This window comes from Macrotis lagotis, chromosome X (assembly GCF_037893015.1).
Source record: "Macrotis lagotis isolate mMagLag1 chromosome X, bilby.v1.9.chrom.fasta, whole genome shotgun sequence".
Lineage (NCBI taxonomy): Eukaryota > Metazoa > Chordata > Mammalia > Peramelemorphia > Peramelidae > Macrotis > Macrotis lagotis.
In genome coordinates this window covers 344696500-344723526 of record NC_133666.1, presented here as the reverse complement: position 1 = coordinate 344723526, position 27027 = coordinate 344696500, and the positions used below count along the sequence as shown (strand labels likewise).

The window sequence follows — 27027 nt, the reverse complement described above, 5'->3', positions numbered from 1 at the left end:
TGGTTTTTAACTGATTTCATAGAATTTTCTAATTATACCATCATATCTTCTGCAAAGAATGAAAGTTTTGCTTCTTCTCTACCAATCTTTGTTCCTTCACTTTCTTTTTCTTCTCATTGCTAAAGCTAAAGTTCACATTTTTAATACTTTATTGAATAGCAATGATGATAGTAGGCATCCTTGTTTTACCCCTGATCTTATTGGAAATGCACAGTTTTAGATAGATACTGTTTATTATTTTAAGGAAAACTTCATTTATTCCTATACTGTCTTGTGTTTTCAATAGGAATGAATGTTGGATTTTATTTATTTATTTGTTTGTTTGTTTGTTTATTTATTTTAGTTTTTGCAAGGCAATGGGGTTAAGTAACGTGCCCAAGGCCACACAGCTAGGTAATTATTAAGTGTCTGAGGTTGGATTTGAACTCAGGTACTCCTGACTCCAGGGTGGGTGCTCTATCCACTGTGCAACCAAGCTGCCCTGAATGTTGTATTTTTATCAAAGACTTTTTCTTCATTTATTGAAATAGTCATATGATTTCTGTTGGTTTTGTTATTAATATGTTCAATTATCGTGAATGTTTTCCCATTATTGAACCATCCCTGCCTACCTGGTATAAATTCTACTGATCATGGAGTATTATCCTGGAAATTGCTTGTTATGAATTCTTTGTTAAAATTTTATTTGAGATTTTTGCCTCAGTTTTCATTAGGGATATTAGCCTATAGTTTTCTTTGTCAGTTTTGACACTTCCTGGTTTAGATATTAGTACCATATCGGAATTATAAAAGAATTTTGTCAAAACTTCTATTTTTAAAAATAGTTTATATAGAATTGGAATTAATTGCTCCTTAAATATTTGGTGGTTCACTTGTAAAGCCATCTGGACCTAGAGACTTTTGTTTTAGGGATGGTTTCTTCAATTTCTGATTCTGCAAAGCAGTTATTTAAATATTTTATTTCCTCTTCTTCAATCTTGGTATTTTTGAAAATATTTATCTATTTCATACAGGTTATCAAATTTATTGGGCAAAATAGTTCTGAATTATTTATTTCCTCCTCATTGGTGATGAGTTCACCCTTTTCATTTTTGATACTAATAATTGATATTCTTCTTTCTTTTTTTAAAAAACCAGATTAACCAAGGTTATCCATTTGATTTTTTTTCATAAAACCAGTTCTTAATTTTATTTAGTAGCTCAATGGTTTTCTTGCTTTCAATTTTATTAGTCTCTCCTTTGATTTTTAGAATTTTTAATTTAGTATTTAATTGGGAATCTTTAATTTGTTCTTTTCCTAGTTTATTTAATTACATGCCCAATTCATTGATCTCTTTCTCCATTTTATTCATATAAATACTCAGAGATATAAAATTTCTGTAAAAACTGCTTTGAATTAAGCCCATAAATTTTGGTATGATGTCTCATTGTTAACATTTTCCTGGATGAAATGATTATTTGTATGATATGTTGTTGTTTGATCCATTTGTTGCTTTCTTTTTTTGTTTTTTGCAGGGCACTGGGGTTAAGTGACTTGCCCAATGTCACACAGCTAGGTAATTATTAAATATCTGAGGCCATATTTGACATCAAGTCCTCCTGACTCCAGGGCTGGTGCTCTATCCTTCATGTCACCTAGCTGCCCTGATCCATTTGTTCTTTAAAAATTAAGTTTTTAAAATTAATTTTTGGTTTATCTTTCCATGATTCTTTATTACTTGTAATTTTTATTGCATCATGTTCTAAAAAGAATGCATTTATTATTTCTCCATCTCTGCATTTGATTATAAGGTTTGTATGTCCTAGTATATGGTCAGTTTTGTTATAGATGCCATATGCTGCAGAGAAATAAAAATATACTCTTTTTTTCCATCCTCATTCAATTTTCTCCAGAGGGCTTTCATATCTAAATTTTCCAGGATATTCACCTTGTTAACTGCCTTCTTGTTCATTTTGTGGTTAGATTTCTCTAGTTCTGAGAGAGAGAGGTTAAGGTCCTCCACTATCATAATTTCATTGTCTATATTTCCTGGTGATTCATTCAGCTTCTCCTTTAAGAATTTGAATGCTACACTACTGGGGGGTGTATATATATATATATATATATATATATATATATATATATATGCATTTATATATATAATGATATAACTTCATTGCTCTTGATAACTTTTAAGAAGATGTAATTTCCTTCTTTGTGTCTTTTAATGAGATCTATTTTTTGCTTTTGCTTTTTCTAAGATTGATTGCTGCCCTTGATTCTTTTTTAATTTCCTCTGAAGCATAAAATATTTTGCTCCAGCCTTTTGCCTTTACCCTGTGAGAAATTTCATCTTATTCATGTTTACAGTTGACTATTAATTATGTATTTCTCTCCATGTTCTTTTCTCATTTGTACTTTCCCCTTTTCCTTTTCTTTTATTCCTCCTCACCAATGTTTTGCTCCCTTTCTCCTTTGACTTTTATTTAAAATTTTTAAAGTTTAAATTTACTTTCTCTTATACCTTTGCCTTCCCTTTTATCAATCCCTTCTTAACTTTTCTTTCCCTTCCACTTCCCCCCAACCCCATTTCCCTGTATGGTATGATAGATTTTTGAAACTCAATTGAGAATGTATGTTACTCCCTCTCTGCTCCAAATATATGGAATAGGATTGACTCAGTGTTCACACCCTTCCTTTCCCTTTTCAGTAATAAGTCTCTTTACCTGGTATTATTTATTCACTAATGTCTACCTTTCTCTTAATAGAGTCTTTCTTTTTACTTTTTTATTGTTTTAATCCTATGTTATACTTACATTCCCTTTTACAAATATACTCCTTTTTTATGACTTGGCAGAAGTGTTATGCTCAAAGGCTGATTGTTTGAGTACTTGATAAGCAGCACTAAGTCACTAAGAACCCTCTCTTCTTCTGTCTCATTAGAAATACACTTCTCAAGAATCATGAATCACATCAAATTATAATCACTTTGTAACCTTACCCCCTTTACAAGTACCCTCCATGGAAACACAATCCTCATGTGCCAAAGCATCATGAAAAGATAGGTCATTTCATGAACCATTTATACATCCCTGACTTCTGCCACTAGCTAGCATACTCCCTCCAATTGTACCAAAGGAGCAAGCAAAGCAAAATTTCTTCATGATGTTTTCATTCCTAATACCTCTAACTTTATTCTTTCCCTCTATCACTTTAGTACTCAACTATTTCCCTACAGCCCTTCCCAAACAAAGTATTTGGCAGACTCTTTCCTTTTGTTCCTTTAGCATCTCAACCATGATACTTAAATCTTTGTTAGCTAAAGTATAGATTGAGAAAAGATCACTTCCTAATCTCTTTATGACCAACCTTTGTAAGTATGCTTCTACCTTCTGCCTCTATTATACAGCAGACCTCTAGGATCTAGTAAAGTAAAATCACTTTTGATTTAATTATGTCTAAAGTCTCTCTTAAGAACTTCAGAATTGATTCCAAGGCATGGGAGTCAGAGGCAAAGGATCACCCAACAGAGAAAATTCTGACCTCTATAAGCAAGGCAGAATTAAAGAAGCTCAAAAGAAATGTGAAAAACATAAATTTAGAGAAAATGCCCCAGGTATTCACATGGTATATTTGTACCTGACCTGTGGTAGGGCATTCTGAGCTCATATTATTATGATAAATAACAGTTGGACACACTGTAATTTGCCCCAAACATTGTGATGTCATTTTGTCATCTTTGATAATAAAGGACATGAACCAACCACAACCATATCCTAATTACAATCTCTTCAACTAAAGTTAACCTTTTTAACTATGCTAAGAGAAATGCATTCTCAAGAGTTACAAGTGTTATCTTCCCTCATAGGGTTGCATGCAATTTAATGTTCTTGACTAATATTTGTGGTTTGTTCCTCTTTCCATTTACGTTTTTATGCATCTCAAATCTTGTATTTGAAGACTGAATTCTCTGTTAATTTCTGGTCTTTTTATAAGGAAATTTTGCGAGTAAGTCCTCTGTTTCATTAAATATCTTTTCTTTGACAGAATATGCTGAATTTTACAATTCTTATTTGTAATCTAAGAAAGTTTGGTCTCTGAAATATCATATTATAGGCCCTCTGATCTTTTGATATTGAAGGTCCTGTGTAATTCTGATTGTGCTACCTTTATATTTAAATTATTTCTTTTTGGCTGCTTGTAGTATTTTTCTCCTTTTTTGAGAATTTTAGAATTTGGCTATGATAGTCCTTGAAATGTTTATCTTGGAGGAGGTTTCATTTAATGTTGGAGAAGTAAAAGCTACAGGAGTATGACATCTTGGCTTCACCCTAGAAGTTTCTTAGAGCATTTCTTTAGTAAATTATTGTCATTCACAATGGAGAAGTGGGGCAGTTAGGTGGTACAGTGGATAGAGCACTGGCCCTGGAGTAAGGAGTACCTCTTTTCAAATATGGTCTCAGATAATTAATACTTACCTAGCTGTGACATTGGGTAAGTCATTATCTCCATTGCCCTGCAAAAAATCAAAACAAAAACAATATAGAGAAGGAAGGCTTTTTATTTTCTTTTGTTTTGTTTTGTTTTCATTTTCACTAAATATTCCTGTCCTCCTATTATCAAAGTCTGCCACCCTAGATTTTATTATTGCAAAGTTTTTAACTATGGAATTGTCATTTCATGGCTGATATATCATGACATGCCATTGCAAGCTGAACAACGTTGTATAAGCTTCTTAAACCCAACGAGCCATACCTTCTTCAAATGAAAAATGCTTATAATGTTATCCAACTTGTTCTGAGGAAAACATTTTATAAATCTTAAAAAAGAACCCCAAAGAATTAAGAATATGTTTCTCTAACTTATAGTGCAACATTGAGGGTTGACAGATTTTTCTGTCTTCCAGTATTAACATCCAAACTTCTATAGGTAAAAGAAAATAAATAATGATGAACAAACAAGTGAATAAATTGATAGGTAAATCAATAAATGAGTAAATTAATGAAATAGTGGTGCCATCAAACAATCTGGGATCCATTGGTTTCAGGCACCAAGAGAGTCCAATAACAAATTCAGTGTGTGTACAAATTTGGGATATATAGAAGCAATTTTTATTAGAGTTGGTATAGTTCTGAGGGTATTGAAGCTTTTCCCCATCTCCTTAATAATGCTCTCTTCTGGGATTATCTTCAATTTTTTAACTTGTATATATTTTGTGTGTACATAGTTGTTCGTGTGTAGGTCTCTTCCTCATTACAACGTGAACTAACATTTTAATACTGACTAAAGACATGAAATTTTAGAGCTTCATCAGTTATCCAGAGGTTTTGAGTGCAATAATGACTAAATATGGCAAGAGTTAATCATTTAGAATGAAGACTAAGTCTCCATAGAACAGTATCATATAGTTTTTGATAAATTTGAAATTAAATTTTACTATATATTTCCTACAAGATCTCAGTTTCCTTCTGCATACTTTTTATACATAGCATGATGTAGCCATCAGTTAATGAAAAATATATGAATTATTTTCTACCAGTACAAGTTATAAGGAAAATGAAACTCAAATTGGTATATTTTTCTCATTAGGAAAAGCTATGTTCTCCCCTCCCTGATTTAGTAGGTTTTATTTAATTCACCAATTAAAAATAAAAGTTGTAATTGTCTTTGTTCATTTCTATATTTTGCAGAAATTACCTCTTCAGATTGCAGCTTGAGGATTTGTCACTGATCCAGGTAAGGGGAGCACACTTTATTTCCTATCATCTCTACTTCAATTAATTCTCTTGCTTGATGTGATGGAAACAGATGTATATAAGCTATCAATCAAGAGATAGAGAGGTTTCAAAACTACTGTGGGCTTGACAGCTGTTTCCCTTCTCTTAGCTGTCCCTCATGATATAAGTCACAGCACCTGTTATAAGTCTAGATTAGCTTTTGACCTATGCCAGGCAGATCTGTCACAGCTTCACTTGTACAACTCTGATTTATTCTTGTCATTAATGGATGTTAAAGGTAAATGGTATCCAACAATTTGCTAGAAAGTTGGGGCTTTCTGTTTTCTTTTAGAATATTTTTCTTGGTAGAAAATATCTTGTCAAAGCTTCTATATACTTAAAAAAAGACATAGTTGCTTTCCCTTCATAATGATAATTAAAGGAGTATTCCACATTTGTAAAAATATGGTAGAGATGAAAGGAAGTTTGCACACAGTCCAGGGTAGACTTCCAGCTTCCTTTTAAATGCTACTTGATTTTAATAGAGCTTTCAAATGTGGTATTAAGGCTTTGAGAATTTTAGAAAGAAGTTTACTTCCCCATTTGTCCTTGAAAAAATATGACTCTATTAAGTTGAAGATTTGCACAAACACTATCATTCATTCACATGGATTTTAGAATTCATCCCAACTACAAATCACCATATCTTGGACAATGTATACAAGCAATTACCTGGTGACTTTTTCTTTATGTTTCTTTTCCTTTCTTTTCTTTTTCTTTCTTTTTATAAGCACATGGGACTAAATGAGATAAACTCTTTGATCCATTAAAACTCTAATAATATTTCAAAGTCTGTTATTTTTTTCCTCTTAATTCCAGAAAAAAGTTAAAAAACAACAACAAAATCAACTATGCTAATATACTCAGGGCTGTGTTAAAATTAATCCCATCATCCTTGTAATTTGGTCTCCAACTATACCTTTGAACTAACTGATAAGAATTTTTTAAGCGATGGCTAAAAATGTGAAAACATTATTGAACAGATGATTTTAATATTAATTTTAAATCAGCTAGTGCTCATATTTAAGGTAACTGGACCCTATTTCATCTAAAGAATTATTTTCCAATCATATGGGGTATATTTAAATATTTCTGTTTATGTCTTCTAGTTATATATTTTTAAACTGGAAAGTTATCCACTATAGTCTACATAATTGTAGATTATAATACCTCTAAACCTTAATCCCCCCCCCATCCTTTTCATTGCAAAAGGGAATTTTCCATGATGAAACTACCTACCAATCAACATCTTCAAGTGTGTAGCAGTTTGTCTCTTAGGAAGTTGTCTGGGGAATGAGTAAACAAACTGTGGTTTGTGATTGTGATAGAATACTATTATCCTATAACAAATGATGGGCAGGATACTTTAAGAAGAGCTAGGGAAGTCACAAAAACTGATGTCAAGAGAAGTGAGCAGTACCAGGAGAACATTGTACACAATAACAGTCCTGTTGTATGAATAATTGTGAATAATAAAACAATTCTTAAAGATATGGTAAAAAATGATATCCACCTCCAGAGAAAGGACTGATTAAGTCTGAATACAGATCGATTATACTTTTTTGCTTTCTTATATTCTTTTTTTTAGTCTATATTTTCTTGTGCAATGTGGTAAATCAGTAACTACTGAATTTTTCATTTCTTCATATGTATAATCTATATAAGATTGCATATCTTTTCATGGAGTGGACGGAAATAATGTGAGAGGGAATTTGAAACTCAAAATTTTTTTTAAAATGGACATTAAAAATTGTTGGGGTCAGCTAGGTGGTACAGTGGATAGAGCCCTGGCCCTGGAGTCAGGAGTACCTGAATTCGAATCCAGCCTCAGACACTTAAGAATTACCTAGCCATGTGGCCTTGGACAAGCCACTTAACTCCATTGCCTTGCAAGAAAAACCTAAAAAAAATTTTGTTTATGTGTAATTGAAAAACACTTAATGAAATAAAATATATTCTAAACAAGAAAACAAAAAAAAGTTTGTCTTCCCTCTGTAGATGAGGTGATAAAAATATCAGTTTTACTAATAAAGGAAATTTTGGAAAGGTTGGATAATTTGATTTTCATACTGAGAGGAAAAGAACAAGCTTAATATTCCGGAGAGCAATGTGGATCTATGCCCAAAGGGCAATAAAACTATACCCTTTGACCTGGCAATAGTTACTACTACTAGGTCTGTATCCCAAAGAGATCATAAAAAGGGGAAAAACACATGTACAAAAATATTTATAGTAGCTCTTTATTTAGCAGCAAAGATAAAGAAATTGAGTGAATTCTTATAAATTAGGGAATGGCTGCATAAATTTTGGTATATGAATATGATGTAATGCTATTATTCTGTAGGAAATCATGAACATGGTGAGACTTAGTACCAAGTGAAGTAAGCAGTACCAGGTGAACTTTGTACATATTAACAGCAGCACCTTGTGTGATAAACAACTCTGATAGATCTTAGTGGTACAGTTATAAAGAACTTGTAATGGACAATAGTATCCACATCCAGAGAAAGAACTGGTCTGAATGTAGACTAAAGCATACTATGTTCAATTTTTAAAATTTGATTTATGTTTTTGTTTCCCCTTTCATTTTTCCCTTTTGTTCTGATTCTTCTTTCCCAGCATGATTCATAAAAAAATAGTTATTCATGTATAACCTTTATCAGATTACTTGTTGTCAAAGGTAAGACAAGGGAAAGGGGAGAACAAGAAAAATGTGGAACTCAAAAATGGAAAAGATGAGTGCTGTAAACTATTTTTGCATAGAGCTGGAAAAAATAAATTTAAAAAATTTAAAAAGGGAAAAAACTGGTTTTGACTTTAGGAACTATTCTTTACACTAGAATTAGCCTCAGAGTTTGAATCTTTATGAGTTTCAGATATTCTGTGTGTCTCAAACTAAAATCTATTTCAGACATATATATTAATTTCTATTCTATTTATGAATCACTTTTCCATAGTAAATCTTATTTCCACTTAATAGAATTCCTTTTATTTTAAAACACTCAGAGTCAAAGATTTTTTTGAGCTGAAGAAGACTTTTAGAGCTAATCCACTCTAAAGATCCCAAAAGTAAAATTCTTCAAGTCATGTAATTCAATCCTTTGTTTAAAGATGAAATATAATTATAAGAACAGATTCTTATCTTTAGACAAAAGATTTGGATATTGATAGAGCATAATTATTATTTTAATTTAAGACTCCTGGTTTGGTCCAACTCTCTCATAATTGCAGATGATGAAACTGTGTTCTGCAGCAGTAAAAATGACTGATCCTAGGTACATAGCTAATTAGTATGGGAAGAATAAAGATCTGATGTCACAAATAGTGATCTAATTTTGCCAGGAAAATTAAGAGTCAAAGAATAAATCAAGAGAAACCTACCCAATTTAAACTGGTTTTGAATTAACCAGAGAGAAACTTACACCTGCACACTTCTTATTTCTCCCATGAAACTGAAGCAGAACAAATAATTGACATCAAAGAAGAGAGAACTGAGATAATCATTTTAAAAAAGAAATAGTAAAAAATAGCAAAAAAGTGACACTATAATTACATTGACCAGAACCATTATTTTTAAACACTTTCCCCCAATCATGACATGCCACTTATCCTATATCATTAGTGTGATATGCAAATATCTTTTTAAAAAGCTGTGTGATATCATGAATAAATTAAATTAAATATACTAGCTATTTAGTATGTTCAAAGTGCTATGAATATATTTATAGAGAAAGGAAGACATTTCCTGCTTTCAAGGAGTTCCCATTCTAATTGGAAGAGACAATATATAAAAGAAATTTCAACTGCAAGATAGAAAATGAGTCCTTTGGAATAATGCAGGGTGAATGTGAAGGTCTTTGACTTCTCAGATTCATGAAAAGATTTAGCAGTAGTGTGAGGGATATTCAGATTATAGAAGCAGGGTAGATGATAAGATCTATTGGTATTTTATGTCTTTGGAAGAAATATAGTGTTTCTTTTCTCATTAAAAGACCATAAACACTTGGGTTTGATTCTGAAGTCCCTGGTAGGGGATAGGGAAAAGGAAAAAGAAATAGAAGGGAAGACATTCCCTCCTGGAGAGTCTTCCCACTGTCCATCCATCCTTGAATTTTTAAGTGAATCCCCAAAACAAAATCAAACAAATTCTTATTTCAAAGCAAGTGAAAATAAATCTAAATCACTTATAAGAAATCAATTATCCAAAATGCTCATCTTATATCATTAAATTCCGAATAATAAAAAACCAAATATTTAGTTTAAAATAATCCATATTATTTCTTCTTTCTAACATTAAAAATTTTTTATTTTTTAAAAAAATATGAGTAAATCTTTTAAATATTCTAATAATATCTAGTAATTTTCTAAGTTGGATTTTTATTGTCCTTCCATGAAGAGACAGTTTTATATCTCACTATGTTACTCCTTTATTTTATTCTATATTTTATTCTTATACATTGAAGGTAAAAATCATATTGACATATAGAGCAACTGAAGAGATTTTAAATTCTGCACTTTGGATATCTACTTGATTCCACCATAATAATGGACCCCACATTTCACTCAGTTCTTCCCCCCCTCCACCCCTGCCTGCTTTGATCACTGTGGTTACTTTACAAGAATCAGGCTTTTATATTTTTTGAGAAAAAAAAAGTGCAGCTGGCAGAAAGCAACATTTGTACATCTGGAAGCATACAGTAAAGTGCCAGTAGTCGAAATCTTGAAGGGTACTCCCCCTTTTCCCAAGAACACAAAAGGACTGGAGCTAATCCAGGCTGGATATCTCTTGTAATGTTATTTTGGGAAATTGCTCAAGATCTATCTTTATGTTGCTATTTACTGAGGGAAAGAGAATTCACAGCCTGTTTCTCACTCACAACAGCTAGAACAAGCACAAAAAGTAAAATGAATGTTCCAATTTGCCACCTGTGTCTCTACAATTTCCAAACAGAAACTGTTAAATTTCTTTTATTATTTGTTTGGGATTGGTGCAGGAAGGTTGGGTTTTTTTTTAAATTTGTACTTCCATTTTGTCTACCTCCAAGAATGTGAAAAGGAGTAAATTCTTGCTTGGCTTACTACCTTATTTTCTGTGTCTTTACAGATAACCATAATTTCTTGTTTATGGTGATAAAATGTTAATTAATTGCATAATTCATTGTACAACACTTTTGATGGGCCTGCTGAAACATGTTATTTAAATGTCTCTTTCAGGGTACTAGCAGAATACACTTATAAATACTTAGTGGCCGTTTACAAAGAAACTACTGGAATCTATGAATTTAAATTGCTTTCTTTTATTAATATGAAATGAAAATTTTAAAATAAATTGAGTCACTTTATATTAGCAATAACCCCCCCCCCATGGGTCATAAGTGTATAAGTATACTCTGTTGGTACTCTGCTGTATAATTTAAAGAATGATATATTAATTAATTATTTAGATTGCAATTTCAAATGAGCCATTCACAATTATGTATATTTTTTTTCAAATTATATGTTGTATTTATGCTTCTCAAAAAGAAACTTGTTTTCTTTTCCTCCACACCAAGGTTTTTAGTGATTAAATTTACATATCTTATTTATTTATCTTTATTGTCAGCTGCTATTAGAGTTTTAGAATTTTAAACCTGATGAAATTACTTTATTTTTAAGTGAAAATGTTATGACTCAGAGAGGATAAATGAATGAGCTACCCAAGGTCAATCAGTTATTAATTGTTAGGGTCTTTAGATCTGTGTCTTTTGAGTTCTGTTTGCATCTTCTGCCGCAGTTTAAAATTGATTAATTTTATATATGTGTGTGTGTGTCTGTGTGTGTGTATACGTGTGTATGTATGTGTGTGTGTGTGTGTGTGTGCACAAATACTGTGGACATAGATTATTCTTAAGATTTTGTTCCAGATAACTGGATTTATACAAATATATGACTCCCCACTTTCAGACAACTATAGTCTAGAAGATATTTTAAGCTGTATGTAAAAAGTTTCAATATAAATTAGAATGCAAAGGTGAAATAGGAAAGTCTTGAGAAGAATATAAAGTTCAGTTCCCTATTTCATTCATCCTTGTTTTCCTTATTGTGATTACCACAATGCTTTGAACTGCTCTGCAAATATTGTCAAATAAATGAAAGTATCAAAGTGCAATGAGAAATTGGAATGCAATTTCTGACTCAGAAAATATCAGGGATATAAAGGCGCTAATTAAAAAAAATATTTTGCACTTACTATTTAGAGAACACTGTGTATAGTTTTTTAGACTTTTGAACAAATACAAAATTTGGCTGTGAATACAATTATTTGGCATTTAAACATTTTTATTACTTTGGTCATTCCTACATTTCCATTCTTTTCCCCCTTTTTATTCCTCTCTACACATTCTATGATTTAGCACCATTAACCTACTTTCTTGTTCCGTGAACACTGTAGTCTGTCTCTCCATCTCCCTGGTGTTACATTTTATCTCTTGTCTGAAATGTTATTCTCCACCCCTCCTCCTTCCTTTATTTTAAGATTCAGTTGACTTAAGTTTTGACTTAATATGGCTTGATCCCTATCTCTTTGTTATTATTTAGTTTTTTTTCAGTCATCCCTTTTGGCATTTTCTTGTCAAAGACACTGGAATGGTTTGCCATTTTTTTCACTCTAGATCATTTTACAGATGAAGAAACTGAGTCTTCCTGACTCCAGGCACATCACTCTGTCCACCTAGTGCTGATGACATAAATGGCAGCTAACAGCACATGAGAAGTACAGAATAAAGAGTTCTGTGAGACGTTTATTTGGGTTGGGAATCTGAAGGTCAGTGTCATTAAGAGGGGAAATGTTAGGATTTTTTGAGAATGTGACATTTGAATTGGGCTAGGATGGTTAAGAATCTAAATGATCACCAAGAGGAAGAAAACTGTTCAAGAATGGCGACCAGTGAGAAAGAAGGTATGCAGACTAAAAAAGTTAAGGTGTTCTTGTAGAATGAAGGTGTTCTTGTAGAATGAAAGTAATCCTGAAGTGCAAAGAACCCAGAGGTTGGACAGGCAAGATACTGCAGATTATGGAAACTCTTGAACTTTCATCTTACAGAATAGGGAGCCATTATATATCCTCCTCTACCCCCGTTGAAGAAGCCTTTCAGACTTCCTGGGACTTTTTCATTGTAAATCCTTTTATTAGAGACTAGATTAAGGTAAGGATATAAGAGAGGAAAACCTAAAGCATATGATATCCCAGAGAAAAAATGGAAATGACAAGTGAAGGGGAAGCCAGTGATGAGATGAGTCTGGAGAAGGGAGAGAGCTGAGTTGAAAATAGATGAAAGTTTAGGAAGAGAGAATTGTGAGCCAGATTTTGGAGTAATAAAAATAAATGGAAGGGGCAGTAGGAAGTTTTAAAGTAGGCACAGTGGATATTAATCATGATTTGTGGAGGAGATGAAAAGTTTTAATTTTTTAAAAAATAGATTCCTATTATCCTTTGCTTTTAACCCAACTAGATTTTTTCCTGAGTCCTCTCCCCCTCATTTTCCCAGAGAACCATTCCTTATAAAATAACTTAAAAGAAAAAAGAGAAAAGAGGACAAAGAAAAATAATCAGTAAAACTAATCAGTTGATCTAAAAACTGCAGCCCTTCCTCATCTACAAAGGAGTCAGGGTGGGAATGTCTCTATATAAGTACTAATTCTTATTGTATGAGTTGTTAGATCTAACAAACTTTAAAATTCTACTAGCATTGCAGTGTTTTGGTTCTTTTCATAATTAACTTCCCTACATCTTAATATTAGCATTTAATGACAGTAACAGTAGCAGCAATTTATGGTGGAGGTAATGTGGTGGTTTATATGCATGTGAATAGGATGGAGCAGTCTGTGATGTGGTTGTTAGTACAACTTAGGGGATATGTAGGAAGGTTAAGGAGTAAGCAGCATTCTGCTGTCAAAGAGGATCCTTTCAGAAATGGAACAAGTATCTTCATGAAACAAGACAAGTATCTTTCTTAATGAATTAAGATATATATATATATATATATATATATATATATATATATAAATCATCAATATCTCTAGCTAGAACATAAATATCATTAAATATACAATGATGATATGGACACAGCTTTGTTAGTTGGTATTAGGAACTTGAATAATTAGTATTTGACATATCTATAAGGGGAAAGCAGTGTTAAAAAGGACAAAATTGTTGGTCTTCCATCAGGGAAACATTGAAGTTAGAATGTCTAAAATACTATTTGGCAAATGAGAGTGTGGGTGGTGATTCTGTACTCAAAAATAATAATGTGTTTCTCCAAGGCTTTACTAGGGAAGAACAAGTAATTGTACTTTTCAGAAAGGACAAAATTTCAGAACTTTAGTGTCTGTCTGTCTGCCTATCTATCTATCTATCTATCCTCATATGTGTATCCACAAAGAATCATGAAATCAGAGTTGAAAGATCTATCATCTATCTATCTATCTATCTATCTATCTATCTATCTATCTATCTATCCTCACATGTGTATCCACAAAGAATCATGCAATCAGAGTTGAAAGGTAACCCAGGAGCCATCTAGTCAACCCACTAATCCATACCTGACCAAAATATCTCTCAGTTTATCATTGCCAAGAATCATCATTCAGAGCTCCAGGGAAGATTTTGTCCCTTCTATTAATGTGAGGCTTACCTCTCCAATTTCCATGTTTTGAGCTAGGGCTTTGTAGGAAAAGTTGATACCCTATTCCATATGTTTACTATTGAAAAACTTGAAGAAAATAAATCATTTCTTTACCCTTCTTTTTTTTTTTCTCTCTGGGACACATCCCTAAATGTTTCACCCTATCCCTGGATAAATGATCTTAAAGACTTTCATCATCTTAGTTGCCTTTCTCTGGGTGTTTTGGATGTTCTTAATTTTATCAAAAGTTTTCCTAAAATTTAATGGGAATTAACTTAGTGCTCCAGATAAAATAAGACAATCATATCTCTAATCATAATCATTTATGTATATGTTTATTAAGCCTGTAACATAGAGTGTGAAGAAAAGTAATGGACAATTAGTCTGTGTATTGACCCTCTTTGAGGATGAAATAACGAGGCTGAAATAGCCTGTTTGCTTTCTAATGCAGCAACTATTCAAAAACAGATATAGAATCAAAGCAAAACCCTAGAAACATGGAGGACTTCATTAATAACTAACAGAGATGAACCTTCTTGTGTCGTCTGAAATTCCATGCTTTTGAAGTGGTAAAAAGGTCTTGAATGGGGGAGGGTGGTCAGAGAAGTGGGAAGAAAGAATTTTGTGCATGGATTTGGAGGAGAATTGCCAACCATTTGGATAGGAGAGATGAGGAAAAGGGAATGATGTAATAGGCTAACACCAAGTTTGCAAATTTAGGTGACTAGACAATGATGGTCTCTATAGAGATGAGAGAAGAAGATGGGTAGATTTAGGGGAAAGAATTATACGTTTTTGGCATAATTGATTCAACAGAAAATTTTCTCAGCACTTATTAATATTATTTGTCTCTTTATCCTTTTAACCCTTCCTTAGTTAATTATCTAAATTGTATCATTGTGTCTACTTTATCATTCATATGAACCCAATTATTTTCTTATATTTCAGGGTCTAGCTTCTTCTACCACAAGGATTTTTAAATAATGATCTTAGTACTTCAAACAAACAACTTTTAATTACTGTAATGCAGTAGAATTGGTTTCCTTTGAAATGCCGTATATTTTATTTTTATGAATTTTAAATAATTTTTCTGAGAAGTTTCACCAGATTCCTAAAGGGGACCATGATGTTGAAAAGAAGATTGAACCTTTGATCGACAGGATGAACTTAATAACTACTTCATAGTTCACATAGTGGTCCTCTTTCTCTTCTTTTTTCTCCCATTCTTTTATTATCCAGCTTCCTAACTTTAAAGAATTTATGATGTAACAGGGATATTCCTCCTAATGGCAATGATCAAAATTATCTATGCTTCTTCAATCTATCCCTGCCTATCCAGATCTTTTATTCTCTTTGTTTTGCTTCAATATTAAAAATCACTTTATTTGATAACTTGGAAAGAGGAGAAGGATATCTTGAAGCATTTCTATTATCACTTCTTGGAAAAAGAGGCTTCTAGTTTTACTAGAAAAGGAGTCAATTTACCACTACAATTCTATTCTTTTCATGGTTTCTCAAAACAAGATCATCATTTCTCAGTCCTGTAGATCTTCATTCAATTCATGGGACAAAAGGAAAGGAAACAAGTTATTGTCATCATTTTACACATTTTAAAATGTTCTTTCATTCAAATATTTTCTGAATTTTCAACTTTTTGTGAGGGAAATTTTCAAATAAATAAGTTTAATCAGAAATTTAAGCATGTACTGATTGTGATGAGATCTGAGAGTTCTTATTTCTGTTCACCCCACTAATACATTCAGCATTTTACTTTAACTTAATGAAAATCATTTTTAAAAAATTGGACCTAGGATTTAGAAATTCTTCCTATGGAGACCAATCAATACCTGCTTCCAACTCTGTATTTTTGTAAATACAAAAAACCCTGAGCAAGTTGCTCAGGGTTGTTGATAATAAAAAGACCAGGGTCACATTTAGATTGTAACGGTGGTAGCCCTTGAACCCAGATCTTTCTTATTCCAAGCTCTCCACTACACAATCTGTCTCTATTTAATGCTTGCATATAACATTCATATACTTGATTTTGTTTATGTTGACAATAATTATTTTTAGACCTTGTAATGATGAAATATTGTTTGATCCCTTTGAAGTGGGCAAAGAGGTGATAGTAACCCCAAGGTAGTTATCATTATTATTATTATATTTCCTTTTGTTACACAACTGATTTGTAAATGTAATACATATTCAATTGTTTCCATATGTATAAGCTTCAATTTGGGCCTTTAGAAGTGAATGCTACCCTTACACCCACCTAAGAAAACTTGAATCATGGTTTAGTATTCTTTAATCTTTCATTTTTTCTGGAAACAAGACAATTTCTGTAGATCAATGAAAAACGTGGCCTGACAATCAGACTATTGGACTAATAGAGATGTACAGTTCCATTTGTTTAGAATTGCACTTGTACTTATATTTTTCTTCTGGCATACATTGATAACAGATCTACTGGATAAATGACAAAGCATGAATCCTTTGCCTGCTTTCATTTTCTCTTAGTTTTCTTCCCCCATAAAGTGCTGATGTGACAGAGAAGCCAAGATACCAGCTGAGTGCTGCCAGTTTATCAGTACCACTTGCTGTCATAGTTATACTCTTTCCTTACGTGTGATGAATTTCTGCTTTGGTGAAGGGTAGTGGATTATGAATTCTGCAAGCTGACATTGCACAATTACCTAGAGGCCAGGTGTAAATGAATAACAATTGAAAAATGCAAACGGAAGAAATGTGATCAAACTTTCCTATTGTTTGTCCAACAGACTGCAAAGTATTGAAATTTTATAATAATAGATGGTGACTATGACTGATGAGCCATTTATCACCCTAAAATTATACAATAAATGTGTCAAAAACTATTGATTTTCAAGGTAATTCAATCTATAGTAATTGTGAACAAGTACACACACCCCAGTGGTAGGAAAAGGCCATTGTTCAATGGAACATTTTGCTTTTTAGATGAAAGCAATAAATGTTAATATTGCAGCAAATGTCCAGTTTTGGACACTTACCTTTTGTGTTGATATGAATTTCTTATACTATTTTCATGTTACAGTTTGGTTTTAAAAGATAATATAGCTAGTGTTTCAGTTACTATTAGATCAGTCTAAAAATATTGAGCTCTTAACATTTACTTTATTGTCAATGTACAGTAATCATTTTTTCAGATAATATGAACAGAACTTAAAATAAAAATTCAAGACAGGAATTTATTGGTTGTCATTGTCAGTGAGAATGTGTGTTCATTGAATTGAAACTGATATATTTGCCAATCTCAATGCTGTTTAATCACTCCCTTCCCCCCCAACATCTGCCTCTTTTCCTGAATTTGAATTAACTGGGATATACTAAATCTATTGTCCCCTTTTCCATCTATCTTCCTTTGTATAAAATAAGTATTTGGGATATAAATTGCTCTCCCAATGGGATCACCATCTCCTAAATCCATGAATAATAAATACAGTTAACTTTTACCAATAGACTTGTGCTTATATTGATAGTAAATTAAAAAGCCCATGACAGACTAGTGGAAAAAAAAGCAAGTTACTTTTTAGGAACTTATTTGAAAAATATGTGCAAATTATGTACTTTTCTAGATCTATATGGGTAGAAACTTTATAATAAGGAGTGAGAACAATCAGGACATATATGAGAATTTTGGGCAAAAGTACCCAAGGTATTCCTAGGGGAAAAATGACAACAACAATAACTAGTGACAAGATTGTATTGTAGTTCTTCACACTTTATTGTTTGATTAATCAAAATTTTCATTGTATTTTTTTTTATTTTTCTAACCCTTGAAGCTTAGAAATCAGCTTTTAAAAATTACCTTTTCCACTAGTTACATTAATTTTGGATGTTTTTCTTAACCATCAGAGATAAATATAGTTAATGTGTTTCATTATTTCCTTTCACCTCTCTCTATACTCCTTTACCTTTCTCTACTAATTCTTTTTCTCTCAAAGCCAGGAGTTAAAAAGTCCTGCTGGAATATTTCTTTTCTCAAGATTGTATGTGTGTGTGTGTGTGTATACATAGATGGATAGCTAGCTAGCTGGCTATCTAGCTAGCTAGATACACACATATACTATTTCTAGGCTATAGCAACACAAACTGAAATAGCCATAAACTAGTATAAATTTCAAGGAGCAAGTTTGGACTTGGGACTTTGTTTTATGAAAATGTTTGGAAGACCAAGGGTCTTTGTTCTAGTCCTGGATCTGTAATGGACTTTCTATGAGAGATTAAAAAATTCACTTCCATGAATTTTGCTAACTCATTTTAAAATAAGTGGATTGAACTAGATAATTTTGAAGATCTCTTCCAGCCCTGTGATTTCATGAATTTGGTGATGAATAACTTTCTTTTGCTATCTTATGGAAAAATCAGTGTTCTTGGAAAGTGTGAGAAATACAAGGATAGAAATGTGTCATCAAGGCAACCTATGTCCTAAGGTACTATTAATGAAAATGAATGGAATTCATAAAAAAAGAAAAAAGAAAAAGGAAAGGAAAAAGGGAATCAACCCTTTGTTCTAGGCCTTTGGTTTTCCTGAATCTGACATTCACAGCTTCCTTATTGTGGTAATAGAAACCACTATTGATTTAAGTCTTCTTAACTTTTTAAATGGATGAAATGCTGTCTGCCTTCTTTTTCACTTACTGTATGTGTGAGACTGAATAATAAATAGCCAAACATGTTTTTTCTACCATAATTTGCTTTTCTTCCTCTTTATCATTCCCATCATCAAACCTTTGGTTATCATTTTAATTGCTCGTTAAGATTTGATTTGCACAACAACTCTTGAGTTCTTATTATTCCCATGTTACAGATGCCCAGAGTCTGAGGAAGGATTTGAATTCAGGTCTTCCTGATTCAGTCTTTTCACTCTATCATATGATCTAGCTTCCTTAAAGGAAGTCAATTCATTGATAAGGTTAATAATCTATTTACTAAAATTTCATTTTCTAAGAAAAAATTATTTTTCTTCTCCATGAAGTAACAACATAAATTGAATATTTAAATGTTTCCACATATCTACTGCTTCATGAAGAACTTTAGGGGGAAAAAGTGAATCTGAGACTTTGATTTAGTGACAGGTTAGTCAATAAATAATACTATTTCAGTTCGTAAAATTTGACTGAAATAAATATTAAAGATTATCTTAATCTAGGCATTTTGTTTCATAGATGAAGCAGTAGACACAGAAAGTCAAAGTTCCAGGCTTTGTGGTAAAATTATATGTTTTGCAGAGTTAGGATTCAATCTGGGGTTTTGAATTCTAAAAGTAATGTTAAGAGAGAGAGAGGGAGGGAGAGAGAGAAAGAGAAAGGATTCTGTGTGTGTGTGTGTGTGTGTGTGTGTGTGTGTGTGTGTGTTTATGTGTTGGCAGGCTGTTGATGAAACCTGAATCTATTCATTGTTATGTTATCACTTGATTGATTTTTTATTAATACTTTATTATTTATGAATTGATTTTTAAGCTTGGTATCTGTAGTTATAGAGGAAGCATATTGAAGCTCAGACTCAGAAAGACCAGCACTGAAGTCTCACCTAACACAAATTGGTTAGGTGAAACTGGGCTGTCATTTCACCTCTATACCCAAGGTAATTCTCCAGGATTTTGATTTGCAAAACCATGGCCATTCTATATTAATAGAAGGTCTCTATACTAATAACATCACATACCTGGCACTTTCTACTCCCTGTCTCCAATCTATAGTAAAGGGATCATTAGGGGAATTCTTCAAAAAAATTATATGTGAGTATATACTATTCATAAGGTGAATGTTGCCATTATTCAGGAGTCATTTTGCCAAGCGTGGCATCAGTATACTCTGAATTCAGGACTCATTTCATAAGCACATTTAAATAGGAGCACTGTTGACTAGTGGATGAAATCCAAGACTGAGAACTCTAAAAAGCCTGAATCTAAAAGATGAGAATATAAATCACTGAATCTTGAAGAGGGAGGTTCATTACAAATACAGTTCGTTGTTACTCAACTCTTTGGGGATAGTTCTTTATTTTGTTCTGTCATTTTCTTTTCCCTCTGACTATGGCAGAGATTTTGCTTAAGATGCTTTATTTAATGCATTCTCCATATACCTTATTAATGACAACAAATATCTGTCAGAGAAAGGAAGGGGGGAAAATAGGGAATGGATTGAAGCCAATTCCAAAACCTGAACCTTCTTGACTGCATCCATGGACTGACACTTTGAAGTATCTCCAGTCTTATTGACATGAATACTTCCAACTTCAATCCAAGTTGCTATTTATCCACACCTCATGGATAGTTTGGTCCAAGACCTTCCATAATTCTTCTGCAAAGACACTAATCTAATCACACTGTCTTTTATCTAATTCCATCTATATTTTGTAACTTCCAGTATAACGATTGGAGTATCCATGTTATTCTATTTCAGACATTTACTACTTGTTTCACCATGGACAAAGTTGCTTAACTTTTTAGAATCTCAGTTTCAAAATTTACAAAATGGAAATGATAATGCTTCTACCATTTACCTCACAGAGCTGCTGTAAGATAATATTTTGGACTCCTATAAGTGCTATACAAATGTGTTGTAGGTGAGAATCAATTTAACATGTAAGAAAGAACTGATGACTCAGAACGAAAAATGCTTGCAAATGCAAACCTCTTTTGATCCCTTCCTGAACTGTGCAGATTATTGTTTCTTTCACTCTGATTCACTCTCTAATTAGAATGGGAGCTGCTCCCATCAGGACAAGGACTGAGTTTTATTTTTATCTATAAACATTTAGCATAATACCTTGGCACAGTAAGTAGTGAATCACTTGTTGATTTGTTCACTATATATGTTGTTTTTTAGGTAGTACATAAACCTCTGTTTTTGAGAGAGGATTGATCTAAATAAAATCTAAGCAACGATGTTAAGAATTAGTGTAAGAAAATAGCAAATAGATCAACATATTTTTTTTTCTGAGAATTGGTGGCTATACATTCATCTAAATCAGGACTTTTTAATCTGAGGTCCTCTATTAAGGGGTGCTTTGAACTTGGAAGGGGAAAATGCATTTTAATTTCATTGTATTTAGTTTCCTTGGAAAAGTGTATTATATTTTATATATTTGAAAAAAACATTATTCTGAAGAGAGTTCCATGGACTTCACCAGACTTTCATAGGAACCATGACACATAAAAGTCAAGTAAATTCAGCAAGTGTCTTAAGAGCCTACTTTGTGGAGTCCCTGTGCTAAGCAATAGAACAAAAAGTTATTGCCAGTTTATCTAAATTGTTATTGTTTGATAATTGACAAAACTCGAGTGATGCTTTGGTATGTCTTCCTCAATATGTGACCTTCCCTCCCCTCCCCAACAAGTATAGACTAAGTTTTAAGTTACCTTTGAATTCTCAAATTTTATGGATCCTAACACAATCTCTTGACCCTCCATGCTTTTCCAATTTCAGTGGAAACTCTCTGCACAGTTGAACACACTATTACTGCTCAATAAATATTGATAGTGAAAGAATACTCATAAAGTGGTTGTTTCATTCTACTGCCTAGGGGTTTTTTTTGCAATAAATCAGTAAACAGTATGACTGAACACTGCTAAATCCCTTGGAGGGGACATATTTATCTATGCTAATGAATTTCATTTAAGAAGTGCCAGAATTGATGACTTTGAGAATGCATTAGTCAAACATTATGATAATAAAATTTGAAAATTGGAGGAAAATGTAAGCTTTATGATGTGAATTTGATTGCTAATATCATCCTATAACAAATATGTATTTCCATAGATCTTGCTCTTCAAAACACTGAAGTATAGCACAGTCCTAGAACATAACTTGATAGTTTAAATTTCAAGGTTTCCTTTTGTTCTTTATGTTATTAGAAAATTGACTAGAAAATTAAATGTGAAAATATAATTCTATTACTATCTGTAGTTAGCATTTTTTGGAAGAATAATTCAGAGGATCAATTTACCTTCTATATGGGCTTGAATTTTATCTTAACCTTAAGCATTTTATTGATTTGGTTGATAATTGTTACTCAGTTTTAGAGCTGGAAGAAACTTTAAAGAAGTCATCTAGTTCATCATTCTCAATTTATAGTTTAGGGATTTGATACTGAAAGAGGTTAAATGATTTAGCCAAAATCAGACTGGTATTATCAGTCATGGTTCAAATTCAGGTCTTTTTAAAAATTTTTTATTTGTCCAGTTACGTGTTAAGAAAGTTTTTCAACATTCATTCATATGCATATTTTAAAATTACGTAATTTCCTTCCAACCTCCCTTTCCCGCCCCCTCCCCTCTGAGGTGAGCAATCAAGTGAATATTGTACATACACTTTTGTGTGAAACTTGTTTACAGATTAGTCATTTTTGGTATGAAGAATTAGGATAAAGGGAAAAGAAAGAAAATTCTGAGAAAGGAAAGAACAGCATAAGAGAAAATTTTAAAATCAGATTACTTGTGAAATGATTATGTTACAGTACTTTAGGTTGAGGTATAATAGAAAAAAATAAACTACATTATTCTTCTTTACTTTAAAATAATCCTCACTCTCTTTTGATGCCTCATTGATTCTGAGTTTCTGAAGTTGATGCCAGTTGAATAAATACTTAGGCAGGTCTTACCATGCTGGAAGAGTTTTCAGTATAGCCTTGGGGGTGGATTATTTAGTTGTTGTCAACCTAGGTAAGATGTGAGATCCTGATGACCTGAAAGAAAGTCATGAGGTAATAATAGTTGTTTAATTTTCTAGAGAAACTCCTTAAATTGTTTTTAAATATATGGATTGGATTTAGTGAAGTTTTACACTGATGAAATCATGAATTATTTAAAATATTAAAATATTACTTGATATTATACTACTTCTTGAAACAGTTATAGTATCATATCATTTTGGAATTTTGAGTAAAAGAGAATTTTAAATCCTGTGTCCACAACCAATGATAAGTTCTTTAGAACATGTATGCCATTACAGCTTTTTTCTGATTCTCTGTTCTTCATCTCCAAAAGAGCATGTTCATGGACCTTTTCCTCCTCAGAACTTTACTCATTAATTTACATTCAATGTTAATCCTCTACTGCTATATATATATATATATATATATATATACACACACACACACACACACACACATATATGTATATATATACATGTATATATATATACACATATATATATATTTAATTTTCTTTTCTTCAACTTTTATTAAAAAGATTATTAACCAGTTTGAAGGCAAGTACCTTGTCTTTTGCCTATTGAGACCTTTCATACTTTTTAAAAGTAATAAATTGACTTTAGAAAATCTTTATTGCCAGAGTCCTGTGTGACTGGAAACTTAATGTGATGGAGATAGATGAACATGTGTACTCTGAATTTAGGAAAGAGATCATCTCCCTAGAAAAAGTGACCCCTAGGAAGAATAAAAAAAAAGAAATGACATACTAGGGCATCTAGCCAAGATGGCAGAGAGAAGACAGGCATTGTGATAAGAGCTCCTTTTTCCCCTTAAAAATAACATGAGAGAAACCTCTTAATAGAAATTCAATCAACAAAACACAGAAAGAGAAGCTAGGAGGAGAACACCTACCAAGAAGGTCTGTCTCAGGGGATGGTGGGTGAACTGGGAGAAGAGAGCAGAGCATCAGCAAGGGGACAGCAGCTGGGGGAAGAGAGAGGACCAGCCTAAGCCATAGAGATTTTGGTGAGTGTTGAGTACGAGTTCCAACTGTAGCTGCAGAGGCTTTGGACAGGGAGAGGAGCTACTGGAGGGTTAGTTCCAGCACAGAGTCTCAGAGCACACTTGGAGAACAACCAGCTGGACTGGGGAGCTGAGCTCCATACTTTCAGCAGAGCCTTTTGGCCAAAACAAACAATATACCTCCCCATCCCCCCACTCAGGGCAACAGAGTTCACTCAAAAGGAAAAAAAATTAACTCCTTCCCCTAGGACCCAGCCCAGTATTCAAGGTCAACTCAGACCCTGTAGCTGAGGACCTCACTCCAGAGAAAGCAAACAGCATGCCCTAGTGACCAGCCTTTGGAATTACCAAGACAAGAGAACAAGGAGGATCTTCAAAAGTAAAACCTCTGAGAACCAGCTCCCCCACCAACACAAGATACTAGAAAGATGGAAAAAGGGCAGAGAAAAGGAGTACCCATGGAGAAATACTTAGAAGAGATAGATTCCAACCCAGAAAGATCTAGACTGCTGAGGAGAATATGAATTGGTCTCCAGCCCAGAAAGACTTCCTTGGAGGAATCAGGAAGGAGTTTAAAAATCATTTGGAAAAATTGGGAAAAGAAACTCAAGAGAAAATTAACATGTTGCAAGAGAATATTAATATATCACAACAAGAAAACAAATCCTTGGAAAATACAAAATGAGAATAACTTTCTCAGATCTTCAATTGGGCAAATGCAAAAATGAAAATGATTCTCTTAAAACTACATTTGGGCAAATAGAAAAGTCCTTCAAAAATAGAATTGACCATCTGGAAAAGGAATTGCAAAAGATAAATGAAAAAATATATTCTTCTCTAAAAAAAGAATGGAATTGGTGGAAATTAATGACTTCATGAAACAAGATTGTGTTAAACAAAACCAAAAGATCGAAAAAATAGAAAACAATGTAAAATACTTCATCAGCAAAACCACTGGAGAACAGATCAAGAAGGATCACCCTGAGAATTATCAGCCTTCCTGAAACATTGAAGAGGAAAACAACCTAGACTTAATGTTACAGGAGTTAGTGATAGAAAACTGTGCTGATATCATGGAACTAGAAGGCAAAATAGTTATTGTAAGAATACATCTCTCCCCTCCAGAAAGAGATCCTAAAATGAAAACACCAAGTAATGTTGTGGTCAAATTCTACAACTATAAGATAAAAGAAAATCCTACAAGCAGCCAGAAATAAAAAAAAAAATTAAATACCAAGAAGCCACACTCAGGATTATGCAGAACCTTGCCACAGCAACATTAAGGCATAGAAGGACCTGGAATGAGATATTTCAAAGAGCAAGGGAGCTTGGAAAGCAGCCAAGAATCCACTATGTGGCAAAAATGAGCCTTCTCTTTCAAGGAAAAAGATGGACATTTAATGTAATGGGAAACTTCCAAGATTTCATGTTGAACAAACCAGAGCTAAATAGAAAATTTGGACATCAAACAGGAGGCTCAAGAGACATATGAAATGATTTAAAAAAATAACTGCTATCCAATAAGATGAAAATGGCTATATCCCCATTTGGGAGAAATAGTCTGATAACCCTTGAGAATTGTAACTCAATTAGAGAGAATATATATAGCCAGAAGTGAAGGACACTCATAACTTTTCTGTGACTCAGAATGATTTAAAAACAATACCTACTTAGAAAGGGTAGCAATAAGGAGAAGGGAGGTTAGAGGGAGACTGAATGGGGTAAATCTCATTACATCAAGAGGTACAAAAGACCTATTGTAATGGAGGGGAAGAAGGGAGGAGGTGAGAAATACTTCAATATTTAGCTCATCAGACTTGGCTTAAAGTTAACTTAGACATACTTAGTTAAGTTAAAGCAACTTATTTTACCTTTCAAGCATTAAAAAAGGAAAAGGGGGGGAGGGGGAGAAAAAGGGGGTGCTAACAGAAGGAAAGGAAGAAAGGGAAACAATAAACAGAAAGGGAAAGGGGAGAGAAAGAAGAGGGGGGGGTTATAAAAGAGGGCAAACACACTGTAGGTGGCAGTATTCAGAAACAAAACAGTAGGGAATATGGATAAAGGGAAAAGAAGAGAAAAATACAAACAGAAGGAAGATACCATGGAGTGCCAAAAAGAGTTTAAAATTATAATTTTGAAGGTGAATGGGATGATCACTCCCTTAAAATGTAAATGAATAGCAGAATGGTTTAAAAACCAGAATCCTACAATATGCTGCTTACAAGAAACTCATTTGAAGCAGAGAGATACATATAGAGTAAACGTAAGAGGTTGGAGCAAAATATATTTTGCTTCAACTGATGTGAATAAAGCAGGCATAGCAATCCTTATCTCAGACAAAGCATATGCAAAAATAGATAGCATTAAAAGTGATAAGGAAGGAAACTACATCCTCCTAAAAGGTACCATAGACAATAAAGTAATTTTGTTTTGTTTCTTTTAGATTTTTTTTTGCAAGGCAAATGGGGTTAAATGGCTTACCCAAGGCCACACAGCTAGGTAATTATTAAGTGTCTGAGACCAGATTTTAACCCAGGTATTCCTGACTGCAAGGCCGGTGCTTTATCCACTACGCCACCTAGCCGCCCCCTGACAATAAAGTAATTTCAATACTAAATATGTATGCACTCAAATGGGACAGCATCCAGATTCTGAGAGAAGTTGAAAGAGCTACAGGAAGACATAGACAGCAAAATTCTACTAATGGTAGACCTCAATCTCCCACCCTCAGATTTAGATAAATCGAATCATAAAATAAACAAGAAGGCAGTTAAGGAGGTAAATAGAGCTTTAGAAAACCTAGATATATAGACCTATGGAAGAAATTGAATGCAGGATAGAAAGGAATATACTTTTTTTTTCTGTAGTACATGGCACTTACACAAAAATT

The 27027-nt window shown here is 32.9% G+C and overlaps 1 protein-coding gene across 3 annotated transcripts in view; it reads left to right on the top strand.

Moving 5' to 3' along the window:
• The window catches only part of SEMA5A (semaphorin 5A), a 712145-nt gene that overhangs the window by 267210 nt on the left and 417908 nt on the right, over positions 1-27027 (top strand). For all 3 annotated transcript variants that reach the window (XM_074208091.1, XM_074208090.1, XM_074208089.1), the window contains one exon: positions 5671-5716. In XM_074208091.1, coding sequence (XP_074064192.1) covers positions 5671-5716 — 46 coding nt within the window. The remainder of the gene's footprint in view (positions 1-5670; positions 5717-27027) is intronic.